Source organism: Amphibalanus amphitrite, unplaced genomic scaffold, assembly GCF_019059575.1.
Source record: "Amphibalanus amphitrite isolate SeventyFive unplaced genomic scaffold, NRLGWU_Aamphi_draft 000550F_arrow, whole genome shotgun sequence".
NCBI lineage: Eukaryota > Metazoa > Arthropoda > Thecostraca > Balanomorpha > Balanidae > Amphibalanus > Amphibalanus amphitrite.
Window position 1 is genome coordinate 250,967 of NW_024882044.1, and position 20,203 is coordinate 271,169.

The window sequence follows — 20,203 nt, forward strand, 5'->3', positions numbered from 1 at the left end:
ATGCTGTGTATGCGGTGTTCTCAAGGTGGCCGGCCCAGTCATGCGTTCACCATATGCTGTATTCCCATTCTCGCACACGGATATTTCGTGGAGCTTTGATATCAAGCTGATTTGTGTGGGAGAAAAAACGTGTGCGTTTGTGGCGGGGAGGGAGATTTTCTGATGTGTATGTGTGCTAAATGACGTCATATTCGAGCTGAATCGTTGTAAAATTTAATTAATATAAATCTGCGTGACACTTTAAGGCTTTTCAGTTATGCGCAGCATGATTGCTGTACTCAAATTTTAATAAATACACGCTAGAAACTGGGAGGCGACATCGACAACGGCTATTATCGGACTACATGGCAATAGTTTTATTCTGCCGCAGCATCAATTTAGACCTATTTAGAACGGTCAGAACGGTTAGAAGTCAGACGGGATATTGCCGCAACCGCAACCGCACTCCCTCGCTCTGGTGAGGTCGGCGAAATGTCAGTGTCAATGAGTGTTCACCGTTTGACCTCATCACCACCTCACCCCGTCCCACACACGGGCTGCTGACATACGCCCACGCAGTCTGGTCCGCCCTGGGTCGCCATTCCTCAGCTGTCGGGACAGGCGTGCTGTGGGCGTGCTTCGGTGGACACGTGAGAACGACGGCTACCCCTTCACCTTCGCCGAAACGGAGCGAACGAGTGCCAACGTTGGCTGGGTCGGTCCGGGGCTGGTGGGGCCATTTTTATGGTGCAACGTGAGCGTATCTTGCGGTGGTTGAGGGATCTATTATTCAGAGGACATGCGAACTGGATTCGTTTCGCTAGTTTTAATTCGCATTATTAGTTTCGCAAACTTGACGAGGAATTAACATATACAGTATCAAAATATACAGTAGGTACGTGAAAAACACACGTTTTATACTATTATACAATTGCGAAAAACATTGCTTTAAAATTGTCAGGAAGTTTGAAGAGGTAAATTCAAACCAATTCACAAGGTGTGTTTCATAAAAAATCAAAAGTCACTGAGCCCAATATCCCAGACCCCGCTGACTCCATGATCAGCCTGCGAGTCACCTCCATCACATCCTGCTCATTGCGTCACCTGTTGGTGGAAGCACCCCTGACCCCAGGGAGGGGTGACGAGGGAGGGGACGTCCAACAGTCTCTACACCGCGGGCGGAGGACCACTGCCAGCCAAGATTACTTTACTAATACTGCCAGCAACCATATCCGGCACTGGCCATCATTGAAATACTGCCGAGAACGGCCGATGAGTTTTTCGATAAAGGCAAACGACCTAACTAATATCGCATTTCCCGTAAGGTTGAAAGTCCTTATATTCTGTGAGTATTAAGTGTGTGGTAGATTATAGTTCAAGGATAAACTGCAAACAAATATAAGCAAATCAAATACAGACACCACAAATGTGGAATGAAACTGTTAGCTGTTGTCATAAATTCAATAATTGAGTGATTTACATAAAGTTTATGCCTCATTGGGCAGAAATCGAGCTCCAAGCTGCAGATGCCCAATGACCCACCCAAGTTCAACGCCCCACATGACCCTCTTCAGACTCAAAGCCTGACATGTGTGCGAGCACGTAACGTAGCAGTATGCAGTAGCACGTAGCAGTATGCGACATGTAACCGTGACACATTAAATTCCCTTATATCTAGCACATGCACGTGACGACAATCAGAGCGTTAGGTAAGCGTCACCATCTGCAATATTCACAGCATTGAGTTTTATCACTGCTTCATCTGCAATATTCCCAGCATTGAGTCTTATCACCGCGTTTCCGTTCACATGACGTTTCCTAAAATGCACTTGACAATGGTGAAGCGCATCGCGAACAGATTCGAACAGCCAGTGACCACTTTTTGCACATGGGGCACACAGTTTGCTGATTCTTGGAGCTAATGCTCCGTGAATGAGGGATTGATTGTACCAATCTTCACCGCACTGATCAAGGTACTGGAACTCGATCGAACTTAGAATGAAGCGATTGATGATAAATCATGCATTAGTCTGCTGTTTGCATGACCTTTGACTTGTACCGCTTGGTAAAGGTTGAGAAAGCTGACACAATCAGCAAAGCCAGAGAAACTGGAAACGGACCAGACTCATATGAGATACAAAACATTGCGTCTGATGATGTGTATCAAACTAGGCGGCTGAACATGAGCGGAATACACTCTGTGAATACAGCTGGACCGACTTCGTGCAGTGTTTGGTGTTTATCAGACTCGGTGACGTGCAGAACAGCATTACCCTGCGACTGACAAACATCTGCCAGTACCTCGCCCTGAAAAACACCTCTCTCGGTACAACCGGCAGGCGTCCCACTAGCTTGGTGAGTTGAGTTGCAATGTCTGTAGATGGTAGGTTCTGCAGTGGGAAGGTGCCAGTGCTAAGCGCATGTTACCCATGCCATTGCTAGAACTGTTAACAATACCAGCGTGATCAATGTTGTCTCTCTGTTCGTGATGTTCGTAGGTCAAGCTGGAATCCCTTACTCGTGAGCACAATGTCCATGCTACTTGATATGCACATTGTACATATTGCACAAATGTATGTACAGCAAGGCCCCGTGACTTACTGAGGTCCTGTATGGCGCAGGGCAGCACTACGGTGCCTCCTTTTTTGACCGTGTGTCCTCCGGACACGGAGACGAATCGGGGCGGGTAGGGGCCGAGCTGGTTGGGTCGCGCCGCCCGTTCCAGCGCCGGGCCTGGAACATGAGAGCGCACGGTTACAATATATCGCGGAGCCTTGATTATGGAGCCGAACGAGTGTAATCCAATACTAGTTACATTCATTTCCTTCGAATGCATATTTTTTACTTTTCATAGTTTGAATTTTAGTCACTGAATGCACTATACTGTATATATATATATATACCCTTATGATTCGTTAAATAATACAACTGTGTGCATAACAATCATAGAACTGAACAATGCAATTACATTATGAAATGGATAAAGTTCATCTATTCATTTTTAGGAACACCAATTTCCATAGAAATGGCAACAATTTTGTCCGTAGCTTGCACATGCAGCATTTGCATGTGCCGACAGTCAAGAGGCCGTCAGGATACCCGTCGCTTGGACTTGCGATCCATGTCATACACACTTTAATCTAGCGAGCCGGGAGTGGTCATGCAATATTAAACGCTTTGCCGGTGCATCCACATTTCATTACGCTATTCAGCCAGACCCCTTTCTGGAACGGTACGACACAATGACATCCACTTAGATATATCGTAGATACCAGAAGGTGGCATTCATTGAGTCACGTACAAATGTATACTATGCATACATGTACACACAGTCGTAAATGTACGACTCGGCAGCTCTTTTTTGTACGCTGAAATATACTCGCATTGTGTATTGTGTACGCTTGTAATATGTATGTGTAAATACATTTTACAGGCAAGACGCACCGATCACATTTTAACTCTGCCGCAAACTTGTAACAGCCGAGGCTGCTCCGCCGTTATCTTCAGGCTGAGGCACTAGTGAGTCAACAGCTGCAGTGCCCGTCGGGCTGTTCGCCTCTAGACCGGGGAGGTAGACTGTGCCGCATGACACAAGTGTGGTGCGGCACAGCATAGTTGCCTCCTCTTTTTTCAGAGCCAGTCTAATCGTATTTTTGCTCTGTGGGCTACGTTCAGTGTTGGCACTGCGCAAGCCAATTTCAATGTGTTTTGGGAACCTCAACAAAGGCTATTACTTGTTTATTTTAAAATACAATGCATATATACGAGTAGACCTAAATGCCAAAATCGTGATGTGAAGGCAACCATGTCAACCCATGCACAAGCTCTTTTCATTTGTGGCCACTGTACGGCAGCTGATAACACATCGACTATTGCAGACAGGCCATTCCACTTGTTTGCGGATGTTTCGGAAAGCTATCAATAACTAATAGGTAATTGTCAATATCTCACGCTTAGTTTACACAATTTGATTGGCGTAAAAAATTGGCCTCTGGCGTGATGCACTCATGGATCAATAGTTGGCCTCGGAACTAAAATTCCACATCCACTGCGTGTGCTCTTAGAAAGTGTAGTTATATGTAAATAGTTTGTGATCACGAAGCACCGCAACAATTACCTTTTGTGAGCCGCCAGCTAGGAAATGGGAACTGGGGTGCCTACCGTATATGCAACATGACAAAAGCGAAACTGAAACCAGCGAACACGGCAAAATGATTTTTCTTGGCAATTAAGCAAGTCGCAGTGTACCTGGCTCTAAATCTCCGGGACTTGATTGGAACCATGCCGACTCTTTAACCATCAGCTAAGAAAAGGACATTTGTGGTTTACAAAGTCGTAAAATCCAAATAGAGTAATCTTCCGCTTAGTCTTCTACGGCTATATGTTTGCTTTCATGATGCGTGTTTTCCTTCGCTTTTTATTTTCGACTGACTTCGATTGTTTCAAGCTGACAGGGAAGTCATCGCACTCCATATCATTACATTGCTTCCGTTAGAATTATGTGCGCTTGTAAATAAGGTTCGGGCGATATAAGCATGACCATCAGGTGGTGACATTTCACCACAGGTAAAATGAGCCTGTACCGCGGGGAATGCGGCCATTTAACCGTCCCGGTAGAATCCAATATGGCGACTGCGGAGGCGCTCCGGAGCGGCGGTGGGAGGGCACCGCATGTGCTCAATAAATAACGTCGCCAGTGCCGCCCTGATGTGCTGGCGTGAGCGGCCGCTGTAACGTGGCCGGCAGTTAGCCCAGTGACCGCACCGGCATCCAGAAGGGCGGGCAGAGGCGCGTCGTCACACACGAGTCGACAGCACACGACACAGTACAGGGACGGGCATTGACACTGTAGGGAACACACGGCACCGGGAAGGGGCGGGCACCGCTTCTCCCAGAAATACACGGCACACTGGGACAGGGCACGGAAGGGGCAGACACTGCTTCTGTCAACAACACCGATTCAGGTTGCAACTTGCAGATGTAGCCAGTGTCGGAAACACGCTGCACAGGGCAGGGACGGGCATTACGTCCGTCGACAACACACGGTACAGGGCAGGGACGGGCCCTCCGCACTGACACTGACAGTTGACACTTCGGTGATATGCAGCACAGGGCAGGGGCATGCTGTATTGAGATGACATTGGGGCAGATGGCCCAATTCGACACCACACAAATATTTGGTTGCAGTCTGTCTGAGGGACGGGGCAGACCATTTGACGCGACGCACTGTTTTGGTGGATCTGGTGGATTTGCACAACGCTTCTTACAATTCACGTGAAACGACGGAGCACTTTGAATGTGTCCATGACATTTATCCAGCCATGTCCAATTCCACCGCGGTGCTGCCAATCAATAGCCGTTACCATTAATAATGAATAAGTTCCATCCGGTTCATCGCTTTCAGTTTACGTATTTAGATATTTATGCAAGCCTATATGTGATATGTGTACATGCATTTTCGCTAAATCGTGGCGTCACTAAAATCGTGGTATCTGACATTATACCCTTCAGTTCAACATTTTCTTACCAAATACAAAAAACAATGTGACAATACCTACTATACAGGTTGCCAACATTTTTTGGAACAACTGCTGTACCAGAATCCATAAGCAGGCATCCTTTCTATGAACTCCCTTTGGTGATGTATTGCTTCAACTTGTTCTGTTTCATACGTCTGATTCTATTTGAAAAAAGTATACACCTGCAATATTTCCGTTCCTCTCCCCCCTCTCTCTCTCTCTCTCTCTCTCTCTCTCTCTCTCTCTCTCTCTCTCTCTCTCTCTCTCTCTCTCGCTCTCATTCCGAGCCTAATAAGCTAAAATGTAGGCATAATCCTCAAGATTATGCCTACGCAACAAGCTCTGCTTAGCGTGGGCTCCGGCTCTGTCAATCCGTCCATTCAAACATTCGAGCTAAATTTATAAAAAAAAAAGATATAAACACTCGGTTAATGACCAACTTGACCAAGTGTATGTACAGCCCTCTGCAAACTGCGTGGTAGGTATTCTTTTTTCGACAAAAATGAGAATAACGCGAAAACTATGCTATCGGTCATTCGGAAATCGTAACAGCAAGACGCGCTAGACCCCGCCCCTTAGATTGGCATCATCACCGTATCCATTTTTCATCTAGTTCGGCAATTAAACCCAAAAGTTTATATTTGCCCCCAAAACAAACTTTTGCATTTTGTCGCCACACAAGGCGTAAACTTTGTTTATTGATAGACCTTATCGAAGCAGTGGAGCATGGCGCATCTATTTGCAGTGAGTTCCGACCGACTGATAACATAACCTTTGAGTTATTATCGGTTTTGTCGAAAAAAGAATACCTACCACGCAGTCTGCAGAGGGCTGTACATACAATGCCATCCATGGGGCGGCTCGGGTTTCTGTCCAGGATACTGATACCAGTAAAACGCCTTTTGGGCGAAGAACGAGCGAGCGAGATAGTGAGCCCTGCACGTGCGGAAGGGCGAGAGGTTGCTTCCAACAGGCTTGCGCAAAGCACCCTTCTAACCGGTCGCTAGCGGTGTGCCAAATTTGAACGCAATCGGCCCAGCCGTTCCTGAGATCTGGAAGCGGCATTCTGCACGTGCGCACGTGCAAACGGGGTCCAAAATGACTTTTGCACGGCACCCTACTAACTGGTTCCCAACCGTGTACCAAAGTTGAGCGCAATCGGCCCAGCCGTTCTCGAGATCTGGAAACGCCCCCTGCACGTGCGCACGTGCAGTAGCACCCCAACCGCAACACATGGGAATGCATTGCCTGGTGGGTGCCTACCTGTATGCCAAGTTGCAGCGAAATCGGCCCAGTAATTACCGAGTTACTGAAATGGGAACAAATTTGGCACAGCTTATTGTTGTATTTTGCACGTGCACTGGGGGTGACCCACATGCATCGAGAGTATCCTATTTTGGGTAGAAGGGATGCTGCTACCCTACAAAAATTACCGCAAGTCAATCGCCCAAACGGCTGCTGAGATATGAGCCTCTCAAAATAACTACTTTTGCAAAACAGCTTGAACACCCTTGACTTTTCACGTGCCACGTGCCACGACGGTCACTGATATGTATCAAAAGTAGTCAATTACGGGGTAGAAGGGATGGGGCTACCCAACAAAAAAGACCGCAGGCCAATCGGTCCAGCGGTTGCTGAGATATAACCCTCGCCGGCCGAGGGGGGGGGGCGGGTGCCGCCCCCCCCATAGGGTTTTTTCGCGATAGCTCCGAACACGCTGGCGATAGAGAGCTGAAACTTGGCATACCTGACCTTTGATCCAAGCCGGATCTTTTGACATCAACCGAATTTTTGGGTCAGGTCAGGTCACTGACCTATGACGTCATAAGTGAACCTCTGCACGGTCTTCAGATGTCGCAACTTCGCAACGCCCTCACTGCCAGAGGAGATGTCACAGGGAAATGAAACTTGCAGGATCTAGTATCCATTATGAGTCCCACAACTTGTATATCTCAGATTTTTCCTAAAGGTCATATGAGGTCAGGTCATTTTCGTGACCTCACCATTGTAAGTCAATGGGGAAAAATGAAAACTGCTATTCTGGCGCCGGGAACGATCTCCAACTATCTCAAGCACACAGAATCGTGATTTGATGCACTCCTTGCAAGGTTAGATGCGTCACTTTTGCAATGTTGACCTTGCGTGACGTCATTTATGACGTCATCAAGGTCATATTAGTTTTTCGTCAATAACTCTTGATCAAATTGAGCTATCGAGTCGGGAAAGCCACCAATGGACTCAGGAAGACCTGCCGAATCGAATGATATGCGACATGACCTCTTTCGACCAACTTCGTGACCTGGGGGTGCTGACCTGACCTTGACCTGAGGTCAACACCCCAAGTTGACCTGACCCGGACAAAAAGTATATCATTCGACGCGCCTGAGCGAGAGAAACACGATGCTGCCAAAATCGGCGCTCTGCGGCCGTTTTTTGCGAAGTTATTCACCAAAAACTGAACCGTACCTTGGGGCACTTGACCTGACCTCAGAGGTCACCGGTTGACCTAGGACCTTAAAATCGGGTACCAATCTCTGCGTCTCGTAACGGCGCACACGCTCGTTTTTTCCGCGACGCGCTAGCTCCACCAGGGGCGAAACGGCGAGGGGGGGGTCGTACCCGCCCCCCCCCCCCCTCGGCCGGCGCGTATGTAGAAAACCAATAGGTCCGGCGAGGGATAAGCCTCTCAAAAGCGTTACAGACCGGGCCGGGCCGGGCCGGGCCGGCCGGGCCGCTCATACCGAGATTTTTCCGTTACCTATATTGAAAAGACTCACTTCGCTCGCTGCGCTCGCTCGCTCGTAATCAGCCTGGCATGCACTGCTATAGGTCGGTCAAGGTAAACATTTTTTTTCCCAAGCGACAAGCGGTCTACCCATGCTGAGGTGTTTGGTTGGGTGGAGGCTCTTTCAATTACGAGTATCTTTGAATCATGTGCAGTATTCGGCCAAAGTCGAGACCAATACCAGACGAAGGGGTGGCGTGGTTCCACTCTGCGAGCTGTTGTGATTATTAAAAACGTCACAGAGGTATGCTGACATTTTGCTTGACCTATGCCTAAAACCAGACATTTCATCTGTCAATTATGTTTGGTCAGTGATCATCACTCGTCATAACATTCAGTGTAAAGGTTAAGGGATCACAGTGATGGACCTGTTCATTTCATTTCATTGCTATCCACCCCAACCCCACCCCCACCCCACTCGTCGGAACTAAGCTGGCGCGGACTACCGCCGGTACGCGCCCGCGGGTTAACCCTCGCCCGCACATGCGGGGGGTTGCCACCCCCAGGCAGTTTTTCTGCTCTGCACTGAATATTTTTAAAGCTAGAAGCCTGATTTTTCGTATAGCTGCTTCTCTATCCTTTCTCGGTGCCCACTGAAAATTTCAAGTCTCTGTGGGTTTTGGAGATATAACCTTGTTTCAGGTAATGACCCAAAAGTCGGGAAAATCGGGACCTGTTAGAAATTCGTAACGTGGCTGCCATGTGTTTTTCGGGGTGCTGATCCCGAATATCGTGTTAGCTTTGATCAGAGATGATGTCTTTAAGCATTTAGACCAGGTCGGGTCAGGTCAGGTCAGGTCAACCGGTAGGGGTCGTTCGTGACGGGTACTCGTAGTACAAGTCAACCGCCTCTGACAGCTTCGTAACATGTTACGAAGGCACCAAAACTACTTTGTAAATGTTCAAATGGTTGCTAAATTCGCTCCAAAAACTAGCCTAGATATATGAAAAACTAAAAAAAAAGTGAACCGAGGTCACCAAAAGTCAATGACCTGACCTGACCTTCAGGTGACCTTGACATCCACCCTAATGCACGGGAGCAACATTAAATCGCATGTTTGAACGTTTGAAACCACGAAAAGCTTGCAAACGCGCAGCTAATGCGAGCCGACATACGCAAAATCGCGATTCCGGCCAAACATGGTCTCGGACAGTAGGTCACAGGTCAAAGGTAATTTGGGTCAGGGGTCATGAAATTTTTAGAGTAGATGTAAATTTAATCAATGCGAGAGTACTGAAAGTTTCGTTGCAATCGGCCGCTTTTTACGCGAGTTATTTGCGAAAAACCTCAGGGAGGGGTTGCATAACCCCCCTCCCCCACCCTGTGCCGGCGAGGGTTAAAGGGACTATCCCACCTTCAAAAAAGTACCATTTAGGATTCGGAAATGTTACTCATGATATTGTGACGAATTCTGCAAGTTTTTACGCGTTTTCATTGTATATTTTTTTAGATATTGCGACTTTTATATTTCATATTGACGTCATTTAGATCGGATCTGTGACGTAATGAAGGATTTACTTCATGTCAATGTGGGGGAAAGTTGGCAGCAAATATAGGTATTTGCTCTCAAACATGACGCGGCTCATACAATAACAAGTGTCTCTGATTAGCTTATTCGTAAATCAAGTGAAACTTCACATGCGTGACAGGCGTTCAAAATGCAAATGACGTCATCAAATGGCCGTTAATAGTTAAGAGATAGGGCCTTAGCTAGGGCCCACTTTTCAAATGAAGGGAACGAATTTCTTTAACACCACGAAACTGAGGATATTGCGACCAGGATATATAGTGGTTTCTGAACCCGGCCGCCAACTTGGCTTTCTCAACTCAGAACTAATGCAAAGGTGGGACAGTCCCTTTAAGATAGAGCGAACACAAAAGTACCGGTGATCCTACTTATTACCGTGTAATTTTTTCATGGTGTACGAGCACATGCCAGCTTAAAGAAACAAACCACCCATGCGATTTTCAGGCGATTGTACATACTCTAGTGACATTTATAAAGTATCTGCACATCACCTTTCACATTTCAAGCTGCATGCTGCATACAACTACAATCTGGTACCACATGGCATAAGATAACGCCAACCTATATTTCCAAATCATTTTAACTAAAATGGTGAACATCTCAACGCACCGTCGCCATAATTCATAATTTCGACCTCATTCAGTCACCACCGGGCAACAGCTGGCTCATCAGACTGACATCAATGTTCACCCGCTGCCTCTGCAGCGTTTGCCAATTTCTTTCCTAATCTGGTGCGCCGAGGTTCGGCGAGATTCACTGCAAACTTCTGACCTCGCCTCAATAGAGCCTGATTGAGAATATCTGCGAAAACGTCTCCACGCGTCCGCGTACCCGGCTGGCCTTTGATTGGTGTCCCGTCTTCCCTGTCCACCCCCCCCCCCCCTCACCGGCCGGGGCTAGTTCAGCATCACAGACCTGGCTACAGGGAACAGAATTTAGAAAAAAGTAAATTAAACTTTCGCTTTCATTTCTTCTAAAAAAGGTTATATATATAACAATAAAAGATGAATTGATGAAACTCATCACCTGTGTGCCGAAGCATTTCCGATGTGTTCAATGGAGCACATCGGTTTTGCTCCCCGACGGCGTTTGTCGTTTGCTGGCGATTTGGCGAAAGTTGATAAGAGAATCTCGGTAGAAAACTGTAAAGCTGTCTCAACAAGATTAGTTTCAAAAGTGGTAGTTGACCGATGACAAGACAAGACGGCCGAGACGCTAAAAATCGCATACATTGAGTGACAGAGACGTTCGAACAGCATTACTGGATGACAGCAAATACGACAGTTTAAATGTGTGCCATGCCAGTCACCTGAAAAACTGCTTAGTGTGAGTAGCAACAAGCTCAACTTGGCTTTAGATTCGACCTGTTCGGACCTTGGTCCGACCGAGTGTGGGAACGATTCTGATTTTTCCCTCTCTCGTAGAGATCACCGCTCGCTCGAGCGGCGACGAGCCCGTCAGGATCGAGAGTCCGTCTGGAGTCGATTCAAGAGCCGGCGACGGCCGCCACCTCTGATAGCCCCGGCCGAGTGAACGGCGGACCGACTGAGGACGGGACCTGTTTGCGATGGACTTGATGCCAGCCTCGGAGAGGACCGAGCGGCCGCGAGAGGTGGAGCACTGTCCGAGTTGGGGAGCGGGGAGCAACTGTCCGAGTTAGGGAGTGGAGTGTCGGAGTGCGGAGTGACGAGTGTCGCTGGCCTCTGACAGTGTTACCGTTACTTTCACCGTCACTGAGTGCTACTGTCACGTCATCATCACTATGAGAACGGCGGATAGCTTCCATTGACGCTTTTAGCCGCCACCTATCTCGCTAAAGACAAGAATTAAATCCGGTGACCGGTATGACCAACGGTGATGGAAGAAGCATCGACAGAGAATGCATTCAAGAGTGCATGCTTCTGCTCAATAAATTGCATAGAATGACGATTTGCCTAAAGTCGTCTGCAAGTCTTGCAGATGTGATGCATTTGCTTAAAATTTGTGTAAATAAGGCATAGTTATTCTTGTTTCCGGAGTGTCAAGTTGATTGAATTGAACAAATGCACCATTGATAAACTGGCACGATGAAATATATCACTGGAATTCCAACGAAAACTGTATTGCTATCAACCATCAGTGGCGACTTGGACTGAAAACACATTTCAAAACATTTTCCAAGCGCGAACCCTTGGATGGTAACCACCTTACTCTTTGTGGGAGCAGCTGAGCAGTTTGGGATGAGTCTGTCACGCGGATTCTACTTTCTAAGCCTGGCTTTCGACTCGGAAAGGAAGACCGGCGAGGCATACTGAAAAGGACACGATCGGATGCCAGCAAAGATGCGATATTCATCTCCGTTAGTTGGAGACCATTTGCATAATGAAGAGCTAGCACATTCAGTGCCACCATTCATAGAATGCTGATCAATACATTTCCATATATCCAGCTCCAATAAAAATGTTTACACTCAATCGCATCGACAGTCAGTTCGTGAACTGATACGGATTCTTACTAATGGTACATGACGTGTATATCACGACATTGGAGTAGACGTGAGAAAGCACCCCTGCGCAATAATCATTCCAAATGTTTGATAAAAACTTGATAAGCATAGTACTGGGAGTAAATGGAGTCGTTTTTCATACGAAAAAATACAAACTGTGGTGCATGACAAAATTGCATGACAATTGCAAATTTGCATGACATATAATAGTGAAATCACAAAAGTTAGGTGCGACTTCCTGACATAGACATCTTGGTATGCCTCTGAACCTATCTGATATGGACTACGCTCATTTTGTAATATTATTTGACATACTATTTTTTGATGAAATGCCCAGAATATGAGAAGGAATGTCGACGTAAGGTGAGCTGGAATCTGTCGTCTCGATGGGTAATGGCCGTTTTCACGACGGCCATCTGGTACACATTTGGTGCACATCTGGTGCAGATTAGGTGCAGATTTGGTCAAATCAGGTTCAGTGTGTCTCTTAGCAGAGCTATCAGCTAGGGTTGCACTATATGCTTACATGCCTGCTTTTTCATATTATCAGAGAGCATCATCGATTAAAACACTGAAATAAATTCATAAAATGAAGATAGTTGCTGTAAAAGAAATTAGGTGCAGATTTGGTCAAATCAGGTGCATTCGCCGGATAGCCCGTCGTGAAAACGGCAAATTTTTCAAGAAATCAGCCGGCGGAATAGTCTAAGTTCGTGCTAAGCTGCTCACTCTCGCGTGATGAACGGCGTCGCCACCCGTACTGCCCCGCTCAGCCGCGTCCCGCAGTCCCAACACAACGCCTTGCGGAGCGGCGCTGTAGCAAGTGCTCAGCCGTTCTGTGGATAGGGCTGGGGGTTGTGGATCCTAGCACCCCTCTGCGTCTTGATACGCACTGTCTAGTGGTGATGTTCACCCTCTTAGCTAGTCTGGAGTCTTTGCATATTTTTTTGTGTACGGACATTATGCCTTTCCTTTGTCCATCTCTCTCTCCTCTCTCTCTCTCTCTCTCTCTCTCTCTCTCTCTCTCTCTCTCTCTCTCTCTCTCTCTCTCTCTCTCTCTCTCTTTCTCTCTCTCTCCATCGCAATTTGTCGTCCCGGGTATTGCAGGTATGCGCCCTGTTCACGGTCCAGTGACCGCCACCGCCGTATGACGCCTGAAACGTCAGCCGCCTGTGATGCTTCGAATCGACCGAGCTGCTGGCCTAATAACCAGGCCACTGGCGCCGGAAAACGGCGACCAATTTCATTACCGATAGTGTATGAACGACAACGAAACGGCTCCGCGCAGCGCTCCGCGGAACAGGCGCCCACATTCGTGCCGGCACATCCATGCATTTAACGGCGGCATAACGGTAATTGCCTCGGCGGCAGACTCAAGTGAAATGACTGATGTCGAGACCCGGTAATATCATTTGATTGTCGAGGACTATTTGAATAGAACGCTCGCATTGGCACATTTGTTCAATGGCCATAACTCATTTGACGATGACGGAATAGTTTTCAGTGAGCCGTTTTATACTCGGGGAGTCTTATATTATCGTGTCACACTAATCTAATAATGATAAGCATTGGCATAAATGTTGTCGTCCGATCATTGCGATCGCTGTGGTGTCAGAGAAATAAATGAATGGGCATATATTCATGCAGCACACCGACCAAGCGCGTCGCTCAGTGAGCTAAATAAGGCAGCCAGGGCATCCTATTTCCAGTAGCTGGTGACGGACGGATTGGTGCAGCCCGTAGCCCTCAGAGAACTCAAAAGTCTCGTTTTACCAGTATGCGTTCGTGCTGACAGATTGATGTTCCACCTCTCACAGCCACCAGTTGATTGGAATGATAGGCTGCGTCACTTAGCATGCAATCAATCGTGATCGTGTCTTCGGAAAAGGTGAGGACACAGGAACAGACTGCGGTTTTTTATCCACAGGGTGAGCGCCAAAGCTTCATGCTATTCTGTAAGCAGCTAGTGACCTGTGAGAAGTGGGACATTAGATTAAACTGACATACCTGCGGAGACGAGACAGCAGTATGTCAGGACGGTCACCGTCGGTAGAGCGCCTGATCGGATCATGGTGCCGAGGAGGGCTGACACGGCACCACGAGTCAGAGAGAGGCGATCCTGTGTCAGTTTGACTCTGACACAGGCGGGAGTGATGTTCCCGTGTCAGACTGACAGTGACAACAGCTGACAAAGGTGTTGCCGTGTCAGACTGACACCGGCATGAGCTTATGGTGGTCGTGGACTCCGGACTCCGGATAGCTGGGCTGCCGCAAGTTGTGACCCTGAAAGAGAAGAGGCATCTGATTAACAGTGTCTCAGGTTTCGGACAAATTGAATGATAATTAAGAGGCCTAAGAGGGTAAGAGTGGTGTATCGTACATGTGTGTGCATAATTAGACAATCAGTCCCAGGGGGTGCAGCTGACTGCCTTTAGCTGTTCGGCAGCGATAGGGAACTTCGTTTAGAGTAAGGAAATGGAAGAGAATGGAGAAGGTTGAAGGCATTACGAGTATATTGATGTGACGACAGACCTTGTTCAGCGATTACTGAGCAACTTACCGAATAGGTAAAGTAAAAGAAAATTAAGTGTTTTGTGTTTTGATCACTATAAGAGATGTTGCAGAGTCGCGTTTCACCGGTGTGATTATAGGAAACGTCTCAAAGTTCAGAGGGTGACATTGTGTCTCTGCTGCGTCCGATGAGGACAAATGTGATTGTGAATGGCAGTCGCCGACGGCCACATATATGCCGCGGGAACCTTGGGAATGAACACCAGGGCGCGGCGCACTGACGGTCCTCAACGGAGCACGAGAAATAAATGGCCGGCAACGGGACACTAAACGATCTGATCCATGATGAAATGTATAAATCAAGTTTAAAAAATATACATGTCTAGAATGTAAGAGAGATCATCCAAAGAAACATGTACCACGCGTGCGTACCCATTTGTGCTTAGTTTTTCTTCTGTACAACTACATATAATGCAGCTCTCCGTGCCCCTATTGCCGATTCTTACACTGCCATGCGCTTGGCGAATGCTGGCGGAGGCTGGATGCATCTAGTCTTTTTGTGTCGCCGTATTCCGTCGCCTCTGGCTGTGTCACCGAGTTACCGACAGCTGCTCATCAGCTTTGTACAGGTTTACCCGAGTGGAAGTCTTCTGTCACCCCGGAGACTATATCTCGTCCGACAATCATGCTGGCCAATACATATCGTCTCGCACTCGACACATTGGCACTTGGTATAATGAGATACTATAGTTCTTTCTACAATAATTTGTCATTCTATCTTCAATGTGTTGCATATTCATCGGCGCTTTTCAGTGCAATCTCCTATTGCTAAAGCAAATTTTATTTCAGCGCGAATTTCAGCGAATTTAAATAAATTACCGATGTCCAGATATTCGATGGAAAGTCGCTATTCAGTTGATCCCATAAAAAAGACTATGATATTTCGGCTGAACTTAGTTGACAATGGGTGTGCTTTTTCTGGCTGTAGCTATAAATATGACGGGATACACCCAGGCAACTTCTTAGATCTCACAGACGGACCATTGAACTTATCATCTTTAGACACGGTGGATGTGACGCAAACTGAGCAACAGTGCCTTGTGCAGCATCAATGGGTTAACGGTAAAACTGTTTGGACATGTTCTACCAGAAATGGTGACTCAAAACTATTGCTTTTCATCATACAATATAGGTACATATCAGCTGCATACAAAAAGACAGCAGACTAATTCACACCTTTTCTAGCGAGTTTTTATAGAAACAGTAAATATAGCTTAGGTCCTGTGTATCAAGACAATAAGAGAAAGCCTACATTTTGTCTGGGTAAGAAGAACTTTAATTTCATTTTCGACCTACATCAACATTAGCAAGCTCACTTAGTCAATCGTGTGAAATCATTATGAGCGTTCATTTTAGCGCAGTTGACAGCAAAACCAGGCGGTCAGCAGGATTCGACGATTTAACAGGATTGGCGATCAGAGAGATCAGGCGATCAAACGGACCAGGTCGTCAGCGGGTCCAGGCGGTCAGCAAGATCAAGTTATCGGTAAGGCCAGACAGTTAGCGATGTCACGTGGTCTGTTACCTGTCGTCGAGCCGGCGTTGGCCTCTCAGCAGATCCGGTGGCTACCTTCTGATTCCGTCTGTGGGACTCTGGATCTCCCTGCACTGGTTCAGTCCTCCATTCCGAAACAACGACAGCACCCACTCCACACACGTGCTATTATTTCAGTCCGCGGACAGCAAAGCATCACCCAAAGAGACACCAAGTGCTCAAGCTAACTACATGAAGCCCAGGAAGCCAGGATAAGTCACAATGTTCTACAGTATCCAGACTATCACACGAACCCTTGCGGTCCCCAGCCGAGCAGCACGTGCTAGGGGCGGGTCGTCGCGGCAGAGCGGACCCTCCCGTCGGTTCCGACGCTGCCCGTCGACTGACTCTGCGTCGCTTTCGACGGGAGGTCCGAACCTGCCGACCGCGCCGCGTCACCACCGGCGGCGGCACCGGACACGGTCGGAAGCAGGGAAGGGAGGGGGGGGGGCAACAGGAGCTACGGCAGGAGGGGAAAGGGAGCGGAGCTACATCAGAGGAGAGCTAGAGCGGAGGAGACAACGGGATTTGCAGCAGAGATGGACTCCGAAATTAGCTACAGAGAGAAACAAAAATTAACTGCAGCAGTGAGGGGGCTGCAGCTACTACAAGTAAATCAAAGAGGCCCTGTAGGATAAACAGCCAAAGCTCCACCTTCCACAAGGTCATCCTCAAAGAAGGAGAGCACCAGCTAGACAGCATTTGATCCCGATAAATTAGCGGCGGTTTTTGTTCGCTCACTAACCGAGAGAGGGAGTGATGGTTTATACGATTGCCTTCCCGTTTTGTCTCAAATTGAGCTAGGGCTTCGCGAAAACGAGTCAGTTGACCACTGTTTAACAAGGCTGATCAATGGAAGCTGCTTTAACCCACGCCCCAGTGGCGGTCTCAGCCAACTTCGCCATAGTGGGGGGAGGGCATATGTTACCACCCACCTCTAACTAAAAAACTAAGAGGGCTAGGAAGACGCGGTAAAAAGCAGTCGATAGCTCTCAATGCGTAAGATTGAAAGTATTTGAGTCGTTTTTCATCTTAGAGCAATATTGGGGTCACCAGAGGTCATCAAAGGTCAAAATTTGCCAAATGTCATTATATTTTTCAGAAAACATGCCGTTATGTCAGGAACTATGATAGCTAGAAAAAACGCATGGAGAGGCACTCGATAGCTTTTGAACTTTTCCTTTGATAAGGTCATCATCAAAACTGACCTCAGGTTAACGATTAAGCCTCCATAGGTCAAACATTGTGAAAATTACTGTTTTGGGATTAAAAAAAATCACGAATAACTTTTGAACCAGCAAAAAAGAACAATCGGCATTGGCACTATCGTGTTTCTCTCCTTCAGACGCTTCGAAAAAGAAAATATATTTTTTACCTGGAAACTGGAACTGGAAACTGGAAACTGGTTTCCAGTTCCAGTTCCAGTTCCAGTCCAGTTCCAGAAAAAGCTGAAACTTGGCATACCTGACCTTTGATTCAAGCCGGATCTTTTGACACCAACCGCATTTTTGGGTCAGGTCAGGTCACTGACCTATGACGTCATAAGTGAACCTCTGTACGGTCCTCAGATGTCGCAACTTCGCAACGTCATCACTGCCAGAGGAGATGTCACAGGGAAATGAAACTTGCAGGATCTAGTATCCGTTATGAGTCTCACAACTTGTATATCTCGGATTTTTCCTAAAGGTCATATGAGGTCAGGTCATTTTCGTGACCTCACCTTATAAGTCAATAGGGAAAAATGAAAACTGCTATTCTGGCGCCGGGAACGATCCCGAACTATCTCAAGCACACATAATCGTGATTTGATGCACTCCTTGCAAGGTTAGATACGTCATTTTTGCAATGTTGACCTTGCGTGACGGCATTTATGACGTCATCAAGGTCATATTAGTTTTTCGTCAATAACTCTTGATCAAATTGAGCTAGCGAGTCGGGAAAGTCACCAATGGACTCAGAAAGACCTGCCAAATCGAATGATATGCAACATGACCTCTTTCGACCAACTTCGTGACCTTGGGGTGCTGACCTGACCTTGACCTGAGGTCAACACCCTAAGTTGACCTGACCCAAACAAAAAGTATATCATTCGACGCGCCTGAGCGAGGCGAACACGATGCTGCCAAAATCGCGGCTCTGCGGCCGTTTTTGCGAAGTTATTCACCAAAAACTGAACCGTACCTTGGGGCACTTGCCCTGACCTCAGAGGTCACCGGTTGACCTAGGACCTTAAAATCGGGTACCAATCTCTGCGTCTCGTAACGGCGCACACGCTCGTTTTTTCCGCGACGTGCTAGCTCCACCAGGGGCGAAACGGGGAGGGGCGGCCACGTGGCTACCAGCAGTTGCTGTCGCTGCCGCCGCGGCGCCACCAGCGCTGGAGGTGTCCACACCTACCGCTGACGTCAAAATCACGCGATCGCTGGGCAGAGGTCACACGATTGTTGGTCGGTCCCGCCAAGATGGCGTCAGGGTGGCTTGGCCTTGGGTGCACAGAGACATTAGGTCATGCACGTGGACAGGTCTATGAACCAACAAGAGCTAGCAGTCTGGTGGCAGCATAAGTCGTAACTCCCTGAAATGCGGCACGAGCATAACTGCGCATACGGTCGGTGATACTGTCGGCCGTTGCAGAGCTCTAGCCTGAACAATAATGGCCGACGCGCAACCCTGTCCTATAGGGCCAGTCGGTCGTGGTGGCCAGTGGGGCGGCAGCAGAAATGCAGGATACGACCCACCTTATTTGCGCCTAGGGGCAATCTGCAATCGTCGGCAGGCAGCACAAAGATGTTCCCTCTGTGATGGTTTGTCAGCGAAGGGAAGTGTGCAGTTCGTGGGGCGCCGCCGCCTGTGGTCACTTCCACGTCAGTGCAATCCACGTCACGTCGCCTGTTGTTTATTTATATACACTGCGAGTGCAATGTCTGGCCGACCGCTAGGTGTCACTGGGTGTTTGATATGAGTCATGCGTTCACTAGAGGTGGCAAAATATGAAAATTTTGGGAACCAGACTCGAACCAGACCCGGCTGGACATTTCCGGAACCAGTCGGACCCGGTCTTAGTTGGAATCGGAACCATTTGGACCCGTTCCCCAAAAGTCAATTAACGCTTCGCCCTAGTGGGGGGGGGGGCATATGTTACCACCCTGTCGCGTTTTTTGCGTGTAAATAAAAAAACCACGGCGCGTAGCGCGCGCCGCTTGGGGTAGCTTTTGGTACATCAATTTTGGACAATGTGTGAAATTTTTGACCCCTGGTCATGTCAGGTCAGGTCACCAGGTCAAGTTAACTGACCGACCAAGCCTAAAAAAGTTTGCAATCATGTCCAGCCTGCAGTGTTTATCAGAGAGGTTTTAAACTTGGTGGATTGCATGCTGTTATGGGCGCCTACAATTTGTATATCTCGGATTTTTTTATATCCGTGACCTAAGGTCAGGTCAGTGGCGTGACCTTTCCATTACAAGTCAATGGAGAAAAATGAAAATGCCTCTAGATCCGTGTGTACGCATCGGAACAGTCCAAATATTTCAGAATCACAATGATTTAGTCCACTCGTGATGACCAAGGTGTCATTTTTGCTGATAGCCTCTAGACAGGTCATCTGAGGTCACTTGAGGCTACAAACAGTTTTTTGCCAATAACTCGCGATTGGAAAGAGCTAGAACGCTGGAGATGGTCTCATTGTGTTTGTCTTATTGAGGCGCATCGACTGATATGCAACATGACCTTTTCCGGTGAGGTCATGACCTTGACCTGAGGTCAAATTTTCAAGTTGACCGTTCAAGGTCAAATTATAGTTCA

At 47.6% G+C, this 20,203-nt stretch overlaps 1 protein-coding gene across 1 annotated transcript in view; it reads right to left on the bottom strand.

Annotated features, from left to right (window-relative positions):
• Positions 1-19,309, bottom strand: part of LOC122393727 (protein amalgam-like) — a 39,645-nt gene extending 20,336 nt beyond the window's left edge. Inside the window, exons 1-3 of the mRNA XM_043389984.1 lie at positions 19,141-19,309; positions 14,305-14,580; positions 2,581-2,712 (exon numbers count right to left, since the gene is read on the bottom strand). Coding sequence (XP_043245919.1) covers positions 2,581-2,712; positions 14,305-14,368 — 196 coding nt within the window. The 5' untranslated portion in view covers positions 14,369-14,580; positions 19,141-19,309. The remainder of the gene's footprint in view (positions 1-2,580; positions 2,713-14,304; positions 14,581-19,140) is intronic.
• Positions 19,310-20,203: the final 894 nt, after the last annotated feature.